This window comes from Lepus europaeus, chromosome 1, assembly GCF_033115175.1.
Source record: "Lepus europaeus isolate LE1 chromosome 1, mLepTim1.pri, whole genome shotgun sequence".
NCBI lineage: Eukaryota > Metazoa > Chordata > Mammalia > Lagomorpha > Leporidae > Lepus > Lepus europaeus.
The window spans coordinates 6,039,126-6,059,255 of record NC_084827.1 but is presented as its reverse complement, the minus strand read 5'-3'; the positions used below and the strand labels follow the sequence as shown (position 1 = coordinate 6,059,255).

At 38.2% G+C, this 20,130-nt stretch overlaps 2 protein-coding genes and 1 pseudogene across 3 annotated transcripts in view; all 3 read left to right on the top strand.

Moving 5' to 3' along the window:
* Positions 1 to 20,130, top strand: part of TPK1 (thiamin pyrophosphokinase 1) — a 492,046-nt gene that overhangs the window by 212,944 nt on the left and 258,972 nt on the right. The gene's annotated exons all lie outside the window — the stretch shown is intronic.
* On the top strand, positions 8,609 to 10,185 carry LOC133760814 (large ribosomal subunit protein uL24-like; annotated as a pseudogene).
* On the top strand, positions 16,563 to 18,680 carry LOC133764305 (influenza virus NS1A-binding protein homolog). Its single transcript, XM_062197980.1, is given in 4 exon segments — positions 16,563 to 17,461; positions 17,554 to 17,762; positions 17,764 to 18,407; positions 18,410 to 18,680. Coding segments are annotated over 4 exon segments (1,758 nt in total). The 5' UTR covers positions 16,563 to 16,801; the 3' UTR covers positions 18,655 to 18,680.

Below are 20,130 nucleotides of genomic sequence, written 5' to 3'. Positions count from 1 at the left end.
TGATTCTGTTCTGAATAAAACTGTTCATTATAGCTTGAGACTAATAATAGCCTACAACATATTCAGGTGTTCATTTTGTCACTATTGTGCAAATCTTCCAGAGATTCTTACCACTTAAGAACTCATAAATGATCTAATTCGGAATAATAAAATCACAGAGGATTGTATTAAAGTAATTAATGAATCAGGCCTCACCAGTTATGGGAGGCATGTGGAGTTTTTGAAATAAAAATTATAGTATTTGTAGCTCTTCTAGAGACAACATCATTATATGTGTTGTTCTTAACTGGTGCTGGCAAATTACACATAGTTTTAATATAAAAATTTGAAATCCTGATACTGAATTCTTAAGGAGACTTGGAGATGAGATAGAGAGGAAACATTTTACAGAAAGGAATGGGGGAAGGAAAGAAAAGGGGAAAAAGGGCCACAGGAAGTGAGGAATAGATGATTCTAGGTGGGAAAACAAGGGCAGCATGCTTGTAAAGCACAGGCTGTTGTGATATGGAGATCCTGGGACTGGCAGTGGGTGCAGAGCTATGTACGGTCCATCTGCCCACCAGCTGATCAGACCTTCTTTCTTCACATGAAGACTGTTCCCACGTTGGTGTTTGATATTCATGCTCAATTACTTTAACATTGGCGTGTTCCTACTCATTCCCCAGTCTCACTTCTCATTAACTCTGTACCTCAACCTCATTGGGATGGAAAACCTCAGCCTTGCTTACAGTGCAGAGTTTTACAGATGCATAGATATTAATCATATTTTCAGGAACAGAAGAAACAGCAGGAGAGGGAGGGACACACAGGCTCAAAACAAGCTGCAGACCTCGCCAGATGTGGCTCATCTCCCTTCTCCTTAATGCTGCTGTACTGCCAGAATTGGAAGTGCCAATCTGATTGCTCCTCTCTGGGAAGAGGAAATGAGGAATAGCAGGTTTTCATTTCTGGATGCAGTAAAATGGGAACTAGGGATAGATGAATATCTAGGGTTAGTAACCCTCGGATGAATTCCTCACATTGCCTGCTTTACTCTTCTTAATCTTAAAAACTCCATTTGTTAAAATTTAGTTTTTAAGATTTTTAGCTGAATCTTCTCGTTCCTAACTTGTGTCATTGTAGGTTGTTGCAGTGCAATCCACTTTTTTCCTGTATCAGTGATTATTAAACTTGCTGCTTTTGAACTTTTAGGGTGTATTCCTGAAGGGCAAAAGTGATGTCTTTTACTTGGTTAATGTACCCAATAGAGCACATGGCCAGTGTTTGGCTGTAGTTTTTAATAATGGTGATAATTACAACAAGTTAATGCAACATTACACACAATTCATGTAAGCCATTATCCCCAACTTAAATCTCTTTACAAATGAAAGAAGGGTGTTTACACTTTCAAATACCTCCCCACTCCAACCTGGCCTGGATTTTAATGAACCTGAAAACAGGTGAAGTGAAGAAGTAAACCAAATAAGAAATCTTACATGCCAGAAGTTGGTGAAAATCATGAAGTGAATTGTATAGCCAACATTCAAGCTTACAAGGTTTTGAATTTTGCATATGATGTGCAAAACCCTTTGTTTACCCAAGAAAGGCTTCCTTTTCAGGTACCTGTAAAATCTGTGGCCTTCCTCTATCTGTCTTGGACTTTTACCTGCCCAATTTACTATTAATTCAGAATGAGGAATCTCTTATGGATTTATCCCATGTATTTCATTGTTTTAATTTTTCTGGGTCAGTCAGTGCTTCTTTGATTCAAGGCTAAGGTCACCCACTTCAGTCTTAATTATTTCACCAATCCTGTCCCTGTGCATCAGGTTTCTGAGGGCTGTAGAAAAACAACACACTCTCATGGATTTTCTGATATTCTTTCATTGCTATATAGTGTGTTTGCTTTTCACTGAATATAGGAAAAGACATTTTACAGGTGCTTCCTTAATACTTGGTGGGTTAAGGAACTAATGGCAATATTTAGTTAATGCCTTAAAAAGTAACAGAATAGCGAGGTTTATTCACACGTGTAGGTATATAAGTAGGAAGTTAAATATGTTGTACGTAATACCATAAAATATGAAGTAATTTAAATTGTAATAAAATATTTAAGCAATATGGTTTAGTTTTTAAGTTGTAATCTAAGTTGTAATAAAATATTTAAGCAATATCCTTTAGCTCAGTTTCCTGATGGGTAAACTGAGGCCTAGAGGGCTTTTAAATGACTTGAGCAAAATCACAGAGATAGTCAGAGACAGTTCTAGGATCAATGTCCACATTTTCTACAAAAATTATTTTGTCAGAACTGGTGCTGAATAGGTAATACCTTTGTGGGAAGGTAGTTGTTCCTTGCATGGGACATTTAGCATCCCAGGGAATGAATGCTAGTTCCATTGTCAGCGTGATAACTGAGAGTGCGATAGCCAAAGTGATAAACACACTACCTTCACATTTCAACATGCCCTCTTCACCCCCAGTTTTGAGCCAGTAAGAGTGCAGTAGTTGGGCTAGACCATGAATAACCAAAACCTAAGAAATTGATACATTATTAAATTACTTAAAAGCTGTTTACAGGATGTAGTATTGAGGCAAGATTGAACATGAAAACTAAGGTAACTTAGCAGTAGAAAATTAGCAACATCATAGGAACACAGGGCATCTGTAAGTATGAGGATGTCTTCATTTGTCCTGCAAATGAGTATTTGGGCATTCCACAAGATCCTGTGATCAATACACAGCCATGTGGTAGACATCACGGTGAAGACATGACTGGTCATGTCAGGAATAGGACTTCAGGCCCAAGTGCTGACTTTTTCTTCTATGTTAATCCTTCCAACTTCTAGAAGACGCTAATAGAAATCAAGAGTGGTGAATACTGGAAGATGGTGCCCAAAGACCATGGTAGATACAAGGGCAACATTCAGTTGAGGAGACACAGTTAACCCCAGTGAAAATGGTCCATGATACTGACTGTAAGGCTTAGTTGATATGGAACCACCAGTTTTCTATTACAGAAGAGACAAGATTATTCTGGGCCACCAAGTATTTCTGGCACAGGGTAAGCTGGAGAAGTAGATACAGACATCCAGGGAGACTTATTATCTCCTTGCCTTTTGTTTTATCTTTCTCAGAGTTGGGAAACAGATTTTTTTTTTCTAGAAAATTACATGAATTCCTGAAGACAAACTTTTATTAAGCCAGTGTTAATGATATTTTCCCAGTGTGCTTTAAAACTGGCATGACCATACCCAAATTTTTGAAGACAGCTTTCTATGGGCAAGGATAATGTATTTGAATTTTTTATAACCAGAGCTGCTTTTTATAAACATAAAATGCTATACATGTTTCACTCAATAGCAGAATGTGACTCACTATCTTTCCATCCCTTTGTAACCACTATTATCTGTATAAATGTATTTATGTTTTAGGAATCTAGGGACTTGGTTTATATAACTTTCTTAGTCAAAACAATTAGACATGGGCACCAGTTGACATTTGAATGGAATGTCTGACTTTTCATTAGGAAACTACTTATCTTAAACAGGAAATGCTTGTATGAATTCCAACTTGATGTTGAACAGTGATTTTCAAATAGTGGATATTGGGACAGCAGGGAATGGGATAGGGTATAGGTAGGTATGGATGTCAAATAACTAATACTTAGTCTTGGCTGTTAGTATTGTGCATTATAGTTTTATTTTATAAGTAATAAAGTGTTTTTTGAACTACAAATTCTTTTTGAGTTCTTAGTTTACCTATATGGAAGTCTTACCACCACATGTGACATTAAATCATGATTTATAGCCCTGAATTTTTCATTTATTTGCAGTATTGTTTAAATATTGGTGTGGCAGTACTCTAGTAATACTAAAGCTGCTAGTATTTTATGTTCTAAAATTGATTGCTTAAGAGCTTTTAAATTTCTATTGTTCCCCTGTAACATTGCATTTTAAAAGTATAATCCATTCATGTGATAACAAATTATACATTTATGAAAGTGTGTCATTTATGAAGGTGGGTATAATTCATGATCAGACTTGCTTTGAATTTCTGCTTGCATTTGATAAAACCTTGAGTTTGATTTTACTTAAATTGTACAGACTCTCCACAGTTAACATCTGCATTGATCTACCTATTCTCATGAATATTATTTTTTACTCTAAGCCATGCATATTTTCTAGTTCTTCTCAGTCACATACCGCTGGCTTCTAAATATGGTGAAATCAATTAATTTAGAGACAATGACAATGGACGCTAAGTAATTGTAAGAAGTTAGCAAGTTTGACTCATGCCACACTTAAGATATACCAAATTTATAAAGCTCAACTCCATTTATTGATACATTTTCTTAAAAACTAAAACTGAAAAAAACAAAACCCCTTTGAGTATATGAAGCGGCTTTAAGCTTAAGCATGAAGGCTGGTTAACATATGCTGATATATAAAGGCTTTCTTCAGGGAATTACAGACAGGCAGTTTCCATTGATGACTGACTGACAGGTTCTTCATTTTATATTCTTAAAACTTGCTGTCTAACCCTTATTATCATCTCACCATGGGAATGGTAAGATTGCCAGGGGAACATTATGTGAAACTATCTCTTGAATATAACATAATTCTTATACTTGCCTCAATCATAGTCCTTTCAAACTGACATGATTGTCGTCTATATTTTCCAAAGCCTGTTTTGTTTGAATTTGTTTAACATACTTAAGGCATCAGAAAAGGAGAGCCTTTGCCCTTTACATTTCAGAGCTGCCAAGCAAGGCACACATGACCTCCATCCTGCCTGCCTACCTTTCTCCAGGACCTCTGGGACTGCCTCTCAACCCCTATTCATCAATCCTCCCCCACCACACTTATCCACCGGTTGGCATTGGGTATTTCTTCCTTTGAACTTTATTACAGAGCTTGATATAAGCAATTCTTTCACAATTTTCCTCTTCATCTCTCTTAGCATGCGATCTTCAGGAGTCCAAAGTCTGTGCTCATGCATCCAAGTATCCCTTTGCCACTACCAGGTTCTTGATGAAGCTCATATGAAGCAGGTGTCTAATCCATTCTCTTACCACTAGAGCAGTGAAATACTAGCCCTTCATGACCCTTACTATGGAAAAGATTTCTGTGATCGAAAGCATTTCTAAGTTTGTGAAATATGACATTCTGTATAAATCCACTATGCATGGTATCGTGTTAAGCAAATCTGTCCAAACCAGAATTTTACCTTAGTATTTCTCAGAAGTAGTTGACCCCAGAGCATCTGTGCTTTACCCACAAAGCTGTGTCGGTGTATTGATTTCCCGCAAATACTCACCCTGGAAGGCAGCAAGTGATGACTCAAGTAAGGAGATCACTGCCACCCACATGGCAGGACGAGTTCCAAGCCCTGAGCTTTGACCTGGCCCAACTCTGGCTACGGTAGGCATGTGGCAAGTAATCAGGGGATGGATATCTTTGTTTCTCCCTCTCTTTGCCTTCCAAGTTTTAAAACAAATGAGCGCAAGATAATAAACTAATTACGACAACCTAAAGAAAACAATAACTGCTAAATTTCTTTCAGTGTTTACAATATGCTACACACTTAGACATGCTTGCATTTGTAAATTAATTGAATCATTGCAGCACCTTATTGAGTTCCAGCTTGTTGAGTCAAATTAAATTGACTTAATACAACCCCAGGACTTAAATGATGAGTTGACCCAAAGGGTCCTCTATATGTGGTGAATTGCAACCTAGCTTTATGTGAATGGGGCTGTAACCTAAGCATACATACACTCTGAGGTTCACCAGTTGGAACTCAGCCAATGCCAGGCTGAAGGCTGTCAAGTTATGCCCAAGTAAGTCAGCAGACTGCACTGTCAGATGGCCCCTCTTTTTTGTTATAAACGTAGCTCACTACATGATGATGGGGGCTTAGGGACTGTCTTTTGGTCTGGAATGCTGCCTGGTACTAAAACCTTTTTTTAAAAACTCTAATAAAATATTAGATTGAATTAACCTCAATTACTTCTTAAACATACTCTTGTTATTACACTTCATAAATGAATGGAGGAACAAAGAGGTTGAGTGACTTTCCCCAGGTTACATAGCCAGGAAATGGTTGCAGGGCCACGTGGGCAGTCTGTACCCAGCATTCAGGTTGTTTTCTATACCATAATCCCCTAGTTTAAAAGAAGACATTTTCTCAAAATGAGGCTCAGGTTCCCCTGTGGAGGAAATTTTGGTTCTCTTTTCTCTGTGAATGTGTAACTTCTCTATTTTTACTTAGTTCTAGGCAAGTGACTAATACTACTGACCAAGGATACCATCAGTACTCCTAACTCTACCCACCACCACCTTGCCTTTCTGGAAGGACTTCATATTCATAGGCACGTGATGAAATGCACAGTACCCTCACCCAAGAGCATGTCTTTGGGTTTGTAGGCTTACAGGAACATTGTAAAGTAGAAGCTTGCTTAGGCATCCTCACTGAGGAAGACTTTATCTACCTCTTTGTTTCATTGGATCCAAAAGTCACCCTAGGTTTGGTGACTTGCAGGGAGAACTCAGATTATTTAACATGTATTTGTAATCATGACTTGAATTTATTTCAGTAAAATGATACAAAGTAACAATGGCAAAGGAAAGGTGTGCTTAAACCATGTCTGGAGAACACTAGTCATCAGTTCCCAGAGTCCTCTCCCACTGTATTCACACAGGATGGGCTTAATCAAATGGTGACAAGTGTGAGATGTTGTCACCAGGAAGCTCATTTGAGACTTGGAGTCCAAGTTTTACCTAGTGCTGGTCATGTAGGCACCAATGCCCTCTGCATAACACATACTAAAAATCCAGACAGCCAGAAGGAAAGAAAGCAGATGCTCAGTATAAACCAGTGTTTGTCCAAAGAGTCTAAGCATAGTGAGTCATTGTTGCCATTTAGAGAAAAGTGTACATCAGTACAGGGAATTACTTACTATGTAAGTTCTTAGTTGTCAGTCACGACCAGCCTTGCAAGCTGACCTTTCTATGGATAAGTAGACTGAATCCTGTTGTGTTTCTGCTTTTTTTTATTTTTCTTCAACCTCTCCCACCCATAATTCTACCTCTGGTTTTAGGAAGGAATCCATCATTGTAAACACTGTGCTTTTCCAAAGAGACACTTGACTTCCATTAACAGAAGGGGTAACTTTATTTGAAACACAATCACTTTTGTTCAATGCCATCTTGAAAGAAAAAGTTATTTTACAATACAAAGATAGGACAGAAAAGATTACACTAGATTAGAATGTCTTTATGTTTGGGATGGAACAGAAAATTGACTCAAGGTTAAATTTTATTTATTTTATTCATTTATATACCATCTAGAAAACCAGAAAAAAATGCTAGATTATATTGGCCAACTGTAACATTCTTTTGAAGAAATTGATTCGTCAGCTGTCATTTGATTATTTTAATTAGATTTTTAGTTTGAAAGGTAGAAATGCTTGTAGATGGCTGGTAAGTAAAATTAAAGGAACAGTATAAAACAATATGCTTTATAGAAGAAAGTGAGAATTTGTTATTTTGAGATTGCATCTCTGCAGGAAAAAAGTTAATTTTCATACCCATATAAAGGAATATAGAACATTTAGATTCTAACTGGCTTTATCTAACAATTCCCTTTCTTAGCAGATTTCAAAACACGTTTGCAGTAATTTCAGATCTCTATTTTTGACTATCCAGAATATGTATTTTCACTTTATTCCTACTATGCTCTTAATCTGGTAGGAGTTTCTCATTACAGAATTCTGGTTAATTCAATTTAGTGAACAATTATGGGGCTACATTATTAAAAATTGAATACAATTAGTATCTCTAAGACTCTTAAATATTCTCCCCAAAATTCTTTTAAATGTTTATCTTGCATAGATGAAAGAAAAGTGGCAATGATAGGGCAAAATAATGTGTGCAGGAGCTGAAGCTTTACAAACTGATAAAACTCTTGTCATTGCTTATTTATTAACAAAAATTATATCATTATTCTATGAATGGATAGGAAATTTTATGTTTTCAAAGCCAGTTTGTTTTAAAGATGAGCTTTGATATCTTCTTGGCTCCTTTTCTTTACCCCATTGATGGACAACTGTTTTCCCTCCAATGAGTATCCATTTCTTTCATACTGTCATTAATTACTTCATTCTCTATTGAATGAGCCACTTCCAGTCCCATCACTGCTTCATTCTCGGATATTAACTTTCTCTTTCCTTTCTCTCCAGTGGAAATTATCTTTCCCTTATGGAAACTGTTTTCTAGAAACAAGTAAACCAAATAAGCTAATTCACAATAAGAAATCATGAAGAATTATCTTTTCTATAGTTACTCATATTTTAAGAGAAGAACCTCTGCTCCTTTATAAACTGCTAATAGGAATATGAATTTTTACAACTTTCCTAGAAAGCACTCTGGCATTATATATCAAGGATCTTAAAAATATTGTAATTTTCCCAGTTGTTTTATTTCTGCAATTCAATTATAAGACAATAACCAGAAATAAACATTTATGCACCGAGATAGTGATCATAATGATCTGTTTAATAGGAAAAGAAAATGTGTCATAAATATAATGAGTTAGGAAAGCAACAAAGGGGGGAAAAAGGGATCGTGATATGCCTATTGCCCATTTTCAGGTGGCTGTGAAAGCCATGAAGATGTCTAAGGCTTTGGCTTCCATGGAGGCAACATGGAATGAAGTAGGAGTTATATCTGTCTAACTACTAAATGAAGTATATTCATGTATTTAAAACTGGATAAAACCAACTAAAAGTTTAATATAAATTATAATTTTTTTCTGCTTAATTTTGCCAAAATACCAAAAATTTAAGCAGGGTTGGTTGAGTATAAAGCATTAAGATCACACAATGTGTTATCAGCTGTGTGACCTTGGGTAAATAATCTCTGGAAACTTCAATCTATCTTAAAATGTGATAGTTGGGGCTGGTGCTGTGGTACAGTGGGTTAAAGCCTCGGTCTGCAGCGCCAGCATCTGATATTGGTGCCGATTTGAGTCCTGGCTGCTCCACTTCTGATCCAGTTCTCTGCTATGGCCTGGAAAAGCATCCACGTGGGAGACCGGGAAGAAGTTCCTGGCTCCTGGCTTTGGATAGGCACAGTCTCGGCCATTGCGGCCATCTGGGGAATGAACCAGCGGATGGAGGACATTTCTCTCTCTGCCTCTCCCTCTCTGTAACTCTGCCTTTCAAATAAATAAATCTTTTTTTAAAAGAAGTGATAATTGCACTTACCTTGTAAAGTTATTGCAGATATTCAAGAACATAATTCATGTAATGTGATTAATATTATAAAATGGACACAAGTATTTTTTTATAAATATTTATTTATTTGAAAGTCAGTTACAGGTGGTGAGGATTTCCTGGGGAGGCGATTGTAATCCACACTCATCCATTCATGGGTACATTGGCTCTTGGACTAGGGGCCCCGAGAATCTCCCACCAGCCAAATACCAGCCAGGGAGGGGATTGGAGTGGTTTCTGTTTCATGCTTAGCTCAGGGACCACAGAAGGTGAAGGGGAGAGGCATAGGGGGTTGAGGACTCGGAAACCAGTGCTGGAGCGGAGGAAGCCAATGGAGATAGGTTTAAGTCTAGGAATTGTAGTTTCCTAGATAACTGTTCACAGTAACGTCAAAGCAGACCTTCCAGACCGTACTCCCCTGTAGGAGGGTCTTTGGGACCTTCGATCTGTGCAGGATTTCCAGGTGGGGGCAGATTGATTTAGGGGACACCAAGCCAAATTGAAGTTCAATCCCTTTGTGACTTCCAACTGGAGCAAGAATCGAAAAAGGCATTTTAATGCCCCTTCCCACATTCCCCAGAAGATTGTCTTCTCTTTCCAAAGAACTGACACGGAAGTACAACGTCTGATCCATGCCTATCCGAGAGGATGATGAAGTGCAAGTTGTGCAAGGACACTACAAGGGTCAGCAAATTGGCAAAGTAGTCCAGATTTACAGGAAGAAATACGTCATCTACATTGAACGGGTGCAGCGAGAAAAGGCCAATGGCACAACTGTCCATGTGGGCATTCAACCCAGCAAGGTGGTTATCACTAGGCTAAAACTGGACAAAGACTGCAAAAAGATCCTTGAACAGAAAGCCAAGTCTTGTCAAGTAGGAAAGGAAAAGGGCAAATACAAGGAAGGAATGATTGAGAAGATGCAAGAATAAAATAATCTTATATATACAACTTTCATTAGAAACTGCTGAAATAAAGTCAGAGATCAATCTTGCATCTGCTCGTTTACTCCCCAGATGGCTGCAACAGCCAGGGCGGGGCCAGGTCCAAGCCAGGAGCTTCATCCAGGTCTCCTCCATGGGTGCAGGGGCCCAAGGATTTGGGCCATCTTCCAATACTTTCCTAGGAACATGTGACAAGGAGCTGGATTGCAAGTGGAGTAGTTGGGACATGAACCAGTCCCTATATGGGATGCTAGCATCACAGGCAGCAGTTTTACCTGCTGTGCCACAGAGCCAGTCCCTCCAAGTGTGTGTTAGCTCTTAGTATTATTAACTTAGGAATGCAAAACAGATAATTATCTATTGATCAGTTTATGATACTTTTTAAGTTATTTGGTTTTGTCAGAGAATTTGGCTATATTTCTTTGGAACATTTATTGTAAACAAATTTCAGTTTTTATTAACTATCTATACATTGATTTAATTATGGTGTGTGAAAGCTTATATGCAAGTCACTGAAGATAAATTTTCAAAACTGGTATACATAGTACCTAAGAGGAAAAAGCATGTCTGAATTTATAACTTTTATAAACTCAAGTCTGTAAGCTAAAAACATGTCTTGTAGCCTCATAAAATCTTTGCAGGATAATTGGCACTGGTATTTTCCACCCTGGATAGATGGATTGACACAATGACTTGACTAAAACGAATCCGTTAATAGCAAGTTTGGGTATGTTTTCACTAAATGTGATTGCCTCTTGTTTTATGAGGCCAAAATTCTTTTTGGATTAAGTATGTGAAATAATTAATACGTTAAAGATCTGTTTCCTTCCCTATTAAAGGGTTTTGGAGGAGTCAGCATAGCATAACCTGATAGGTTTTCTGCATGAAAAATGGGAAAACTCACTTACCTATATTAGTTAAGATATTGACAGATGGTAAATTAAGCAATTGAGAATGATAATCTAATGGCTTTTGCATTGGTCTTTTCAAATTAGGTTGATTATTGACACTCATTGCCTTGTAATAATTTACTTTAGTTGTCAGTAAATTAAATTATTTGCTAAACATCTACACAAAGTTCTTTGGAGGATATTAACAATATTTCCATGGCTCTAGTGAACCTGGATGATGCTCTGTCTGGGTATCTGATGTAACTCAAGATTCATCCCAGGCTCTGAGATGGATATTTGCTGTGTATTCATCACTGTGTTAACTTACATAATCTGAACAGCAATTTTAGTTTGTATATTAGTTCTATTGCAGATGGAGCTATGAGTTCAAAGAGAAATTTAAAAGGTCTGAAACTTTTCTACATTAAGTTCCTTGCACAGCATGGCATTTAGTTGTCTGTGGATGGTTTACTGCTGCAAAAGCAGAGTTGAGAATGGGGAACACAGGCCTCATAGCTTGCAGAGCCTACAAGAATGACTGCCTTGGCCTTGACAGAGAACTTGGTTGGACACTGGCCTAGAGAGATTACTTATCTCAGGACATTGTCAATGATGTTCGAATGCTTACTACTTGCTACGTATGGTATGGTTCTTACAGTAAAGATACCGTAGCAAACAAAGGAAAATAGTGGGCAACTTCATGAAATGAACAGCTGCTTACAGCTAATATTTTAGTCATTATTTAACAGTCATAAGGTAGACGCAGAGAAGCAGACGATTCATTTCCTGCTTCATTTCCCAAGTGTCTGTAATTGGTGGGGCTGAGCCAGTTTGAATCCAGGAGGCAGGAAGTCATTGCAGGTCTCCCATTTGGGTGGTCGGTACCCAACTACTTGAATCATCACCTGCTGCTTCCCGGGGTGTGTGTTAACAGGAGCTGAAATCAGGAGTTAAGCTGGGATTCAAACCCAGGCACTCCTACCTAGTATGGGATATGTGTAGCAACCAGCACCTTAACTGCCAGGCCAAACATTGGCTCCTCTAAGTTGATTTCATATGCTTCAACTTTACTGAATTCACTTACCAGTTCTAATAGCTTCTGATGGCTTTTATGCATGTAAAATGGCTTCCCCAAATGCAGATAATTTGATTTCTTCCTTTCCAAATTGGATGCCCATCATTTCACAAGAGTGATGAAAGTTGACATGCTTGCCTTGTCCCAGATCTTTAAAGAAACATTTTTAGCATTTCCCCATTTGGAACCATACTGGATGTAGGATGTCTTACTTAGCCTTTATTATTTTGAAGTGTATCCAATATATACCTAGTTTGTTGATAAATTTTATCATGAAGGAAGGTTGAATCTTACTGAATATCTTCTGTGCATGCATTGAGACAATTTTTCATCTTCATTCTGTTTATGCAAGGTATTATATTTGTTGATTTGTAAATGTTGACTGATCCTTATTTTCCTGAAATAAGTCCCACTTGATCATAATGAGTGGTCTTTTTGATGAATTATTGGATTTTGTTTCCTAGTAGTTGCTGGCAATGTTTTATATATATATATTCATTAAAGATACTGGTCTGTAGTTTTTTGTTGTTTCTTTGCTTAGTCTTGGTATTAGAGTAATATTGTCCTCAAAAGAGTTTGTCAGATTTCCTGCCTTTTTATTTTTTTCAAATAGTTAGGGAAGAATTTAAGTTAATTTTTAAAATGTTTTGCAGAATACAGCTGTAAAGTCATCAGGTCTTAGACTTTTCTTTGAGAGACTTCTAATTAAAACTTATATTTAATACTTTCTATTGATCTGTCTACATTTCTATTTCATCTTGATTCAATCTTGCTAGGTTGTATGTATACAGAAATTTGATTTTAAAATTTGTTAGCCATGATTGTTCATACTATTTTCTTATGCTCCTTCATATTTCTTTTGTATCAATGTAATGTCTCCCTTTGTTTTTCTATTTTCTTTTTATTTAAGCTGTTCTCTCTGATTCTTTGTTATTCCTTGAGGTGCATTATTAGACTGTTTGTCTGTTTTTGATGCTTGCATTTATTGCTCTAAATTTTCAATTCTGCTTTTGCTGTATTCTACACATTTTTGATATGTTATATTTTCATTTTGATTTGTTTCAAGATTATTTCCTTTTGAATTTTTTTCAATGACTCATTAATAATTCAGGAGCATGTTCAATTTCCATGTTCAACAGTACTTAAAATGTTCATGGAAATTAAAGATAAATCCATCTTGGTGCAAAATTGTTTTAAAAATCCCTGCATAGTTTTTTATAATATGCCCTTCTCAAGAATTTTGTGAAGGTCCTGCATAATTTTATATTTTTCATTGGTCTTGTTGACTCTTAGTTTAATTCTGTGGTGGTATGAGAGGATAAATAGCATGATTTTGATTTTTTTGAAAGCTTTTTGAGATTTGATTTATGGCCTAGCATATGGTCTATGATTGAAGATGTTCCATATGCTGATTAGAAGTATGTGTCCTCTGTAGCTGTTGGGTGAAATGTTTTGTAAATATCTGTTAGGCATATTTGTTCTTTAGCATAGTTTGACACCATTGTTTTTTTATTGATTTTTTTTTTGTCTGAATGGTATGAAGTATACTGTTGAAACCTCAACTATTATTGAATTGGAATCCATTTCTTATTTTTTTAAGATTTATTTATTTTAAGGCAGAGTTAGAGAATATCTATCTCCCATCCGCTGGTTCACTCCTCAGATAGCCCCAGTGGGGAAGTGGGCCAATCTGAAGCCTGGAGCCAGGAGCTTTGTCCAGGTCTCCCACATGGGTGCAGAGGTCCATGTAATTGACTGCTTGCTGCTGCCTTCCAGGCACATTAGCATTTAGCTGGATCAGAAGTGGAGTAGCCAGGACTCATCCCTATGGGATGCCATCACCATAGACAGCAGCTTTACCTGCCAGGCTGCAGTGCCAGACCTTATTTCTCTTTAAATCTATTTATCTTTATGGAATAAAAATATCATGAGTTTTATGTCATAAGGTTTGATTATTGGTTTTTTGTGTATCTGGTGTACTGGTGAGTTTTGTACTTTTAGGTGTCTTCATGATATAATTATCATTCTTTCACTTGTAATATAGAACTACTGTAAAGATTTCATATGGGACTTAGCTGGATTGTGATGAATTCTCTTGGTTTTGCTTTTCTGGGTAAAACTGTATTTCTCCTTCATTTCTGAATATAGCTTTGCTGGATAAAGTATTCTTGGTTGGCAGTGTTTTTCTTTCAGGACTTTGAATATATCATCTAATTCTCTTTTTGTTTGTAAGGTTTCTGCTGTGAAGTCTGCTAATGATCTAATAGGTTTTCCCTTGTATGTGATATAACACTTCCTTCTTGCCTCTTTTAGAATTTTCCCTACATCTTTGACATTTTAACTGTAACAAGCCTCAGTCAAGTCTACTTCAACTGAAGCTAGTTGGAATCTGTGAGCCTTCTGGATTTTGATGTACATATCTTTTTCAAGACTTGGGAGTTTTTCTTTTGCTATTGTTTCATTTGCTAGGATTTCAGTGACTTCTTTCTCTTTTTCAGATATCCTAATAATGCAAGTATTTGCTGAAGAATATAGATACGTTTTGTAGACGTTCTTCATGCTATTTGGTTCAGTTTTCTTTTATATCTTACTAGATTATTTTTTTAAAAATCCTTCCTCAAGTTCAGAAAATTTTTCTTCCTCTTGGTCTATAATCTGTTGCTGAAGCTGTCATTTGTATTTTTTTCTCTCATTGATTCTGATTTTTATGATTTCTGTTTAATTTTTGATTCCTGTTATTTTCCTCATCTCTTTGAATTCTCTTGCATTTCATTGTACTTTAATACCATAATTTTGAATTCTTTTAAGGCTTTTCATAGTATTCTTCAGATTGTGATCTATTTCTGGATCCTTATTGTGTTCCTTTCATGGTATTTTGTGAAATATCTTTCAATGAAGGACTTTTTCATTTAAATGGAATCTAGTGATAAGTTGGGTATATCCTTTGGCTTTGGTTCTTGGTAAATTCAAAACTGTAGACTCCATGAGGTTTCTTCAACTGTAATCATCAGCAGGTCTCTGAGTCACTCAATTGTCAATAATACAATAACTCACAGAGGTTATGGTATAACTTTGTAGTTAATGTGGGTTTCCAAAAGTAAATGTCCTCGGATGCTTCAGACATAATACGTCAATTGCATTTGAATTTGTGGTTGCCAAGGTCCTAGGTCCTAGTGCTTTGAAACACAAAGAGATCATCTCCACATCCCACTGGCAAAGTTTGAGTGACACTGGGGGCGTATAACACCTATAGCTAAGATATTAGAGCTTCAAGGTTGCAAATGGAGCCATCCATAGATCCTTCTGGGTGAGAGTAGGTGACACCAGGGCTTGTAGCATTGACAGCCGTGTTCTCAGAGCAGCAGAACATGGAGGAGACATTACCCAGATCCCATAGAGTGAGCATGGCTTATGCTAGGACTTGTGGTAACACCAGCTGTGGGCCTCTGCAGGACAAATATGGGACCATCCTCAGTTTCCAGTGGGTGAGTGCTGGTAAATGCCAGGACTTGTGCTCTGGTAGTTGCAGTATTAGATCTGCAGGGAGCAGATGGGACCTTCTCCTGGTGCTGCAAGATGAGCGTGGGTTATGCCTGGTCGTATGCATGGGCAGCTCAGTCCTGTAGGCATGGGATGCTGTTCTCTGCCCTGTGAGGCGTATGCCAGCCGCAGGATTCTGGTGTTATCTTGTGGTCACTTACTGGCTTCTACAACAAGATGGTGTCTAGGAGTGTCCGTGCTGTGGTGGTTTGGAGGAGGGAGAAGGTGAAGGTAGTTCCTCCATCAGAGCAGAGTGGTTTCTCAGATGCTTCACGTCTCCTCCAACTGAACCTAACGCCTGTGAGGACTGTGGAATTCTCGTGAGTTAGCGCATCTTTCTGCAGCAGTGGTGGAGTTGCGATGTTTTCTCACTTAACTTTTTCTTAGCAATGTGGATTTTCCCTTGGACTGGAGAGCCAGGGTTGCAATTAAATGAGCTTTGTTCCTTTTTCTATTTTTCTTTATTCTTTTTATTTTTCTGTTACTTTTCCGAGTATTTATGCTGTGTACCATTCCTGTTCCTCCTTTCCTAATTTCTGGCTCTCTCCTGATAATGCAGTGTCTCCTTTTCTTCTTGGTTCTTCTCTATTGCATAGGAGAGCATTTCATACTCTATTCTTCCACTCTGAATCCTCCCCTAATGTGTCAGCATTTTAAGAATCCATATTGGTGCGGGCTGCGTGGCGCGGCGCTGCGGCGAGAGAGGCTCCCGCGACCCCGGTGGCACCGCGTCCCCTGCCCCCGCGGGCGGGCCGTGATGTCCTCCGCCTCCTTGAGCTCCACGGGGCCGGTTCCCGCCCGCTTCCCCTGCCCGCCGCGGCCCCAGAGATGCATTTCCCCGTCTCCTCAGACATGAGCCACATTATGATGCATCATTCTCACAGAAGAAATTCGTGTCTATAGCTTTTAAGGACTGATTACATCATTTCCAAGCCTGATAGTTTTGGAGTCACCATTAGAGCTTAAGACACATCTGCCATCACTTCAGCCACCTGTCTTCAGACCTGACACAGTGCTGGGCATCGACACTCCTTTGTTCTTGGATTGTTTGCAGAAATATGGTTCTCACCACTGGAGCAGCTAACTTTATAAGGAAAAAATGATTCCCAATGGATATTTGATGTTTGAAGATGAAAATTTTATCGAGTCTTCTGTTGCCAAATTGAATGCCCTGAGGAAAAGTGGACAGTTCTGTGATGTTCGACTTCAGGTCTGTGGACGTGCGATGTTAGCACACAGAGCAGTGCTGGCTTGCTGCAGCCCCTATTTATTTGAAATCTTTAATAGTGACAGTGATCCTCACGGAGTTTCTCATGTCAAATTTGATGATCTAAATCCGGAAGCCGTTGAAGTCTTGTTAAACTATGCCTACACTGCTCAGTTGAAAGCTGATAAGGAATTAGTAAAAGATGTTTATTCTGCAGCAAAAAAGCTAAAAATGGATCGAGTAAAGCAGGTTTGTGGTGATTATTTGCTGTCTAGAATGGATATAACCATCTGTATCTCCTACCGAAATTTGGCAAGTTGTATGGGAGACTCCCGTTTGTTGAATAAGTTTGATGCTTACATTCAGGAGCATTTGTTACAAATTTCAGAAGAGGAGGAGTTTCTTAAACTTCCACGACTAAAGTTGGAGGTAATGCTGGAAGATAATGTTTGCTTGCCCAGCAATGGCAAATTATATACAAAGGTATATGCACAAAGGGTGCAGCGTAGCATCTGGGAGAATGGAGACAGTCTGGAAGAGCTGATGGAAGAGGTTTATTAACAAAACTAGGATACCCAAGACTGAAGAAACCAGAAGAAACCTCAAGCGTATTGACACGTAAAGAAGCAGCAGTCCTGCCCCAGTTCTCCTAAGAAAAACCGCTGTGGACAGAGAATGATATTGATTTAATGAAGAAGCCACCACGTGAGAATGGCCACAAGCAAATCAGTGGCAGCTCCACTAGATGTCTGTCTTCTCCCAGTGCTGCCACGCAAAGCCCTAAGCATGAGTGGAAAATCGTTGCTTCGGAAAAGACTTCAAATAACACTTACTTGTGCCTGGCTGTGCTGGATGGTAATAGAAAAGCCTATGTCTCCTATGCAGTGCGCACGATCTGGTCTGGGGACAGCAGAGATGAATGGCAAACTCATAGCTGCAGGTGGTTATAACAGAGAGGAATGTCTTCGGACGGTTGAATGCTGTGATCCACATACAGGTCGTTGGTCCTTCCTTGCTCCTATGAGAACACCACGAGCCCGATTTCAGATGGCTGTACTCATGGGCCAGCTCTACGTGGTGGGTGGGTCTAATGGCCACTCTGATGACCTAAGTTGTGGAGAGATGTATGACCCAAACATAGATGACTGGACTCCTGTTCCAGAATTAAGAACTAACTATTGCAATGCAGGAGTGTGTGCTCTTAATGGAAAATTATATATCGTTGGTGGCTCTGATCCATATGGCCAAAAAGGACTGAAAAATTGTGATGTCTTTGACCCTGTAACAAAGTTGTGGAAAAGCTGTGCTCCTCTTAACATTCGTAGACACCAGTCTGCAGTCTGTGAGCTTGGAGGTTATTTGTATATAATCAGAGGTGCAGAGTCTTGGAATTGTCTGAACACAGTAGAACGTTACAATCCTGAAAATAATACCTGGACTTTAATTGCATCCATGAATGTGGCAAGGCGGGGAGCTGGAGTAGCTGTTCTTGAGGGAAAACTGTCGGTGGTGGCTTTGATGGTTCTCATGCCATCAGCTGTGTGGAGATGTATGATCCGGCCAGAAATGAGTGGAAGATGACGGGAAACATGACTTCACTAAGGAGCAACGCTGGGATCGCAACTGTGGGAAACACCATTTATGCAGTGGGAGGGTGTGATGGCAATGAGTTTCTGAATACGGTGGAAGTCTACAATCTCGAGGCAAATGAGTGGAGCCCCTACACAGAGATCTTCCAGTTCTAACAAACCCTCTGAAACTGACAGGCTTAGTGATGTAATTGTGTTCAGTAGAGGCACATTTGTGAATAAGGAGGGTGGGTGGGAATGAACGTTGCTAAAGGCAACACAGAGCTTTTGCATATTGCATACTTTAACCATGTGGACATATTTTTCATTTGGAAAGGAGTGCAGAGAGGAAGATCTGTTCCGTGTATTTTTAAGATTTCCTTGGTTGTTTTACTTATTGGAAGTTGATACTGTAAAAGAATAAATTGAGAATTGATTGGGAAAAAAAAGAATCCATATTAATTGTGCCCTAAAAGAAAGGTATCATTTAATTTCACCAGTGCAGCAATGGTATATTCATGTAATACCTTAATAAATAGCATCACTGTTGCTTTCCTGAGTTGTACACGTTTATGGTTTATCTGAATTCGTGTTTTAGAGAAACATACCATTCTTCCCATTAAGAGAAATGGATTTAATTTAACCATCATTTGTCTGTCAAACTTCTATTCCTAGGAACTTCAAATATAGAAGTCAAATGTGTTTTGTCTTCCTACCTAAAGATCCTTTTTTTTTTTTTTTCAAAGTAACAGACAAGGACTTTTTAGCAAGAATTTCTGCCCTTGTATGTCTATGTAATTTGTATTAATCTTTGAACAATTTGTCCCTTGACTACACTAGGTCATATGCAAAGTACTACTATAAGATAGTCCCTTTCTCTTCTTCAGTCTCCTCAAATCTGATAAATTATCTTGTAGGCAACAAAGAATGATTGATTTATTTACCTCATTTATTTACCTAATTGTTCTGCATATTCAATATTTGCTCTTGAATTTCATTTTCTTAGACTTTAGAAATCCACTATTAATATTATCTTGGTATTTTCTTGATCACTATGAATTATTATTTCTGAACGTATTCAGTTTGTTATTGTACCTTTGTAATTCAATCTTTTATTATCAGATTTTCTGTTATTCTCAGCATTGCAGCTTTCTCTTTTGTTACACATATACTGAAAAACTAATACAATCATTGATCAATTTTCTGAACAGGTGTCTCTTATTGCAGTGTATTCTAATTGGCATAGTTTTGGCTGCTCCAACATACTAAGTGACCACATAAAAATATCACCTGTTTTAAAAAATAATTTACTTCTGTGTATTGAATAGAAAATATATTTGTATATATCATCTTTATGCTTGCTGTAGTTTTATTTTTTTAAAGATGTATTTATTTACTTGAAAGTCAGAGTTACACAGAGAGGAGAGGCAGAGAGAGAGACAGAGAGAGAGGTCTTCCATCCTATGGTTCACTCCCCAGTTAGCCACAACGGCCAGAGCTGTGCTGATCAGAAGCCAGGAGCTAGGAGCTTCTTCTGGGTCTCTTCTACAGCTTTCCCAGGCCATAGCAGAGAGCGAGATTGGAAGTGGAGCAGCCAGGTCTCGAACTGGCGCCCATATGGGATGCCAGCACTTCAGACCAGGGCTTTACCTC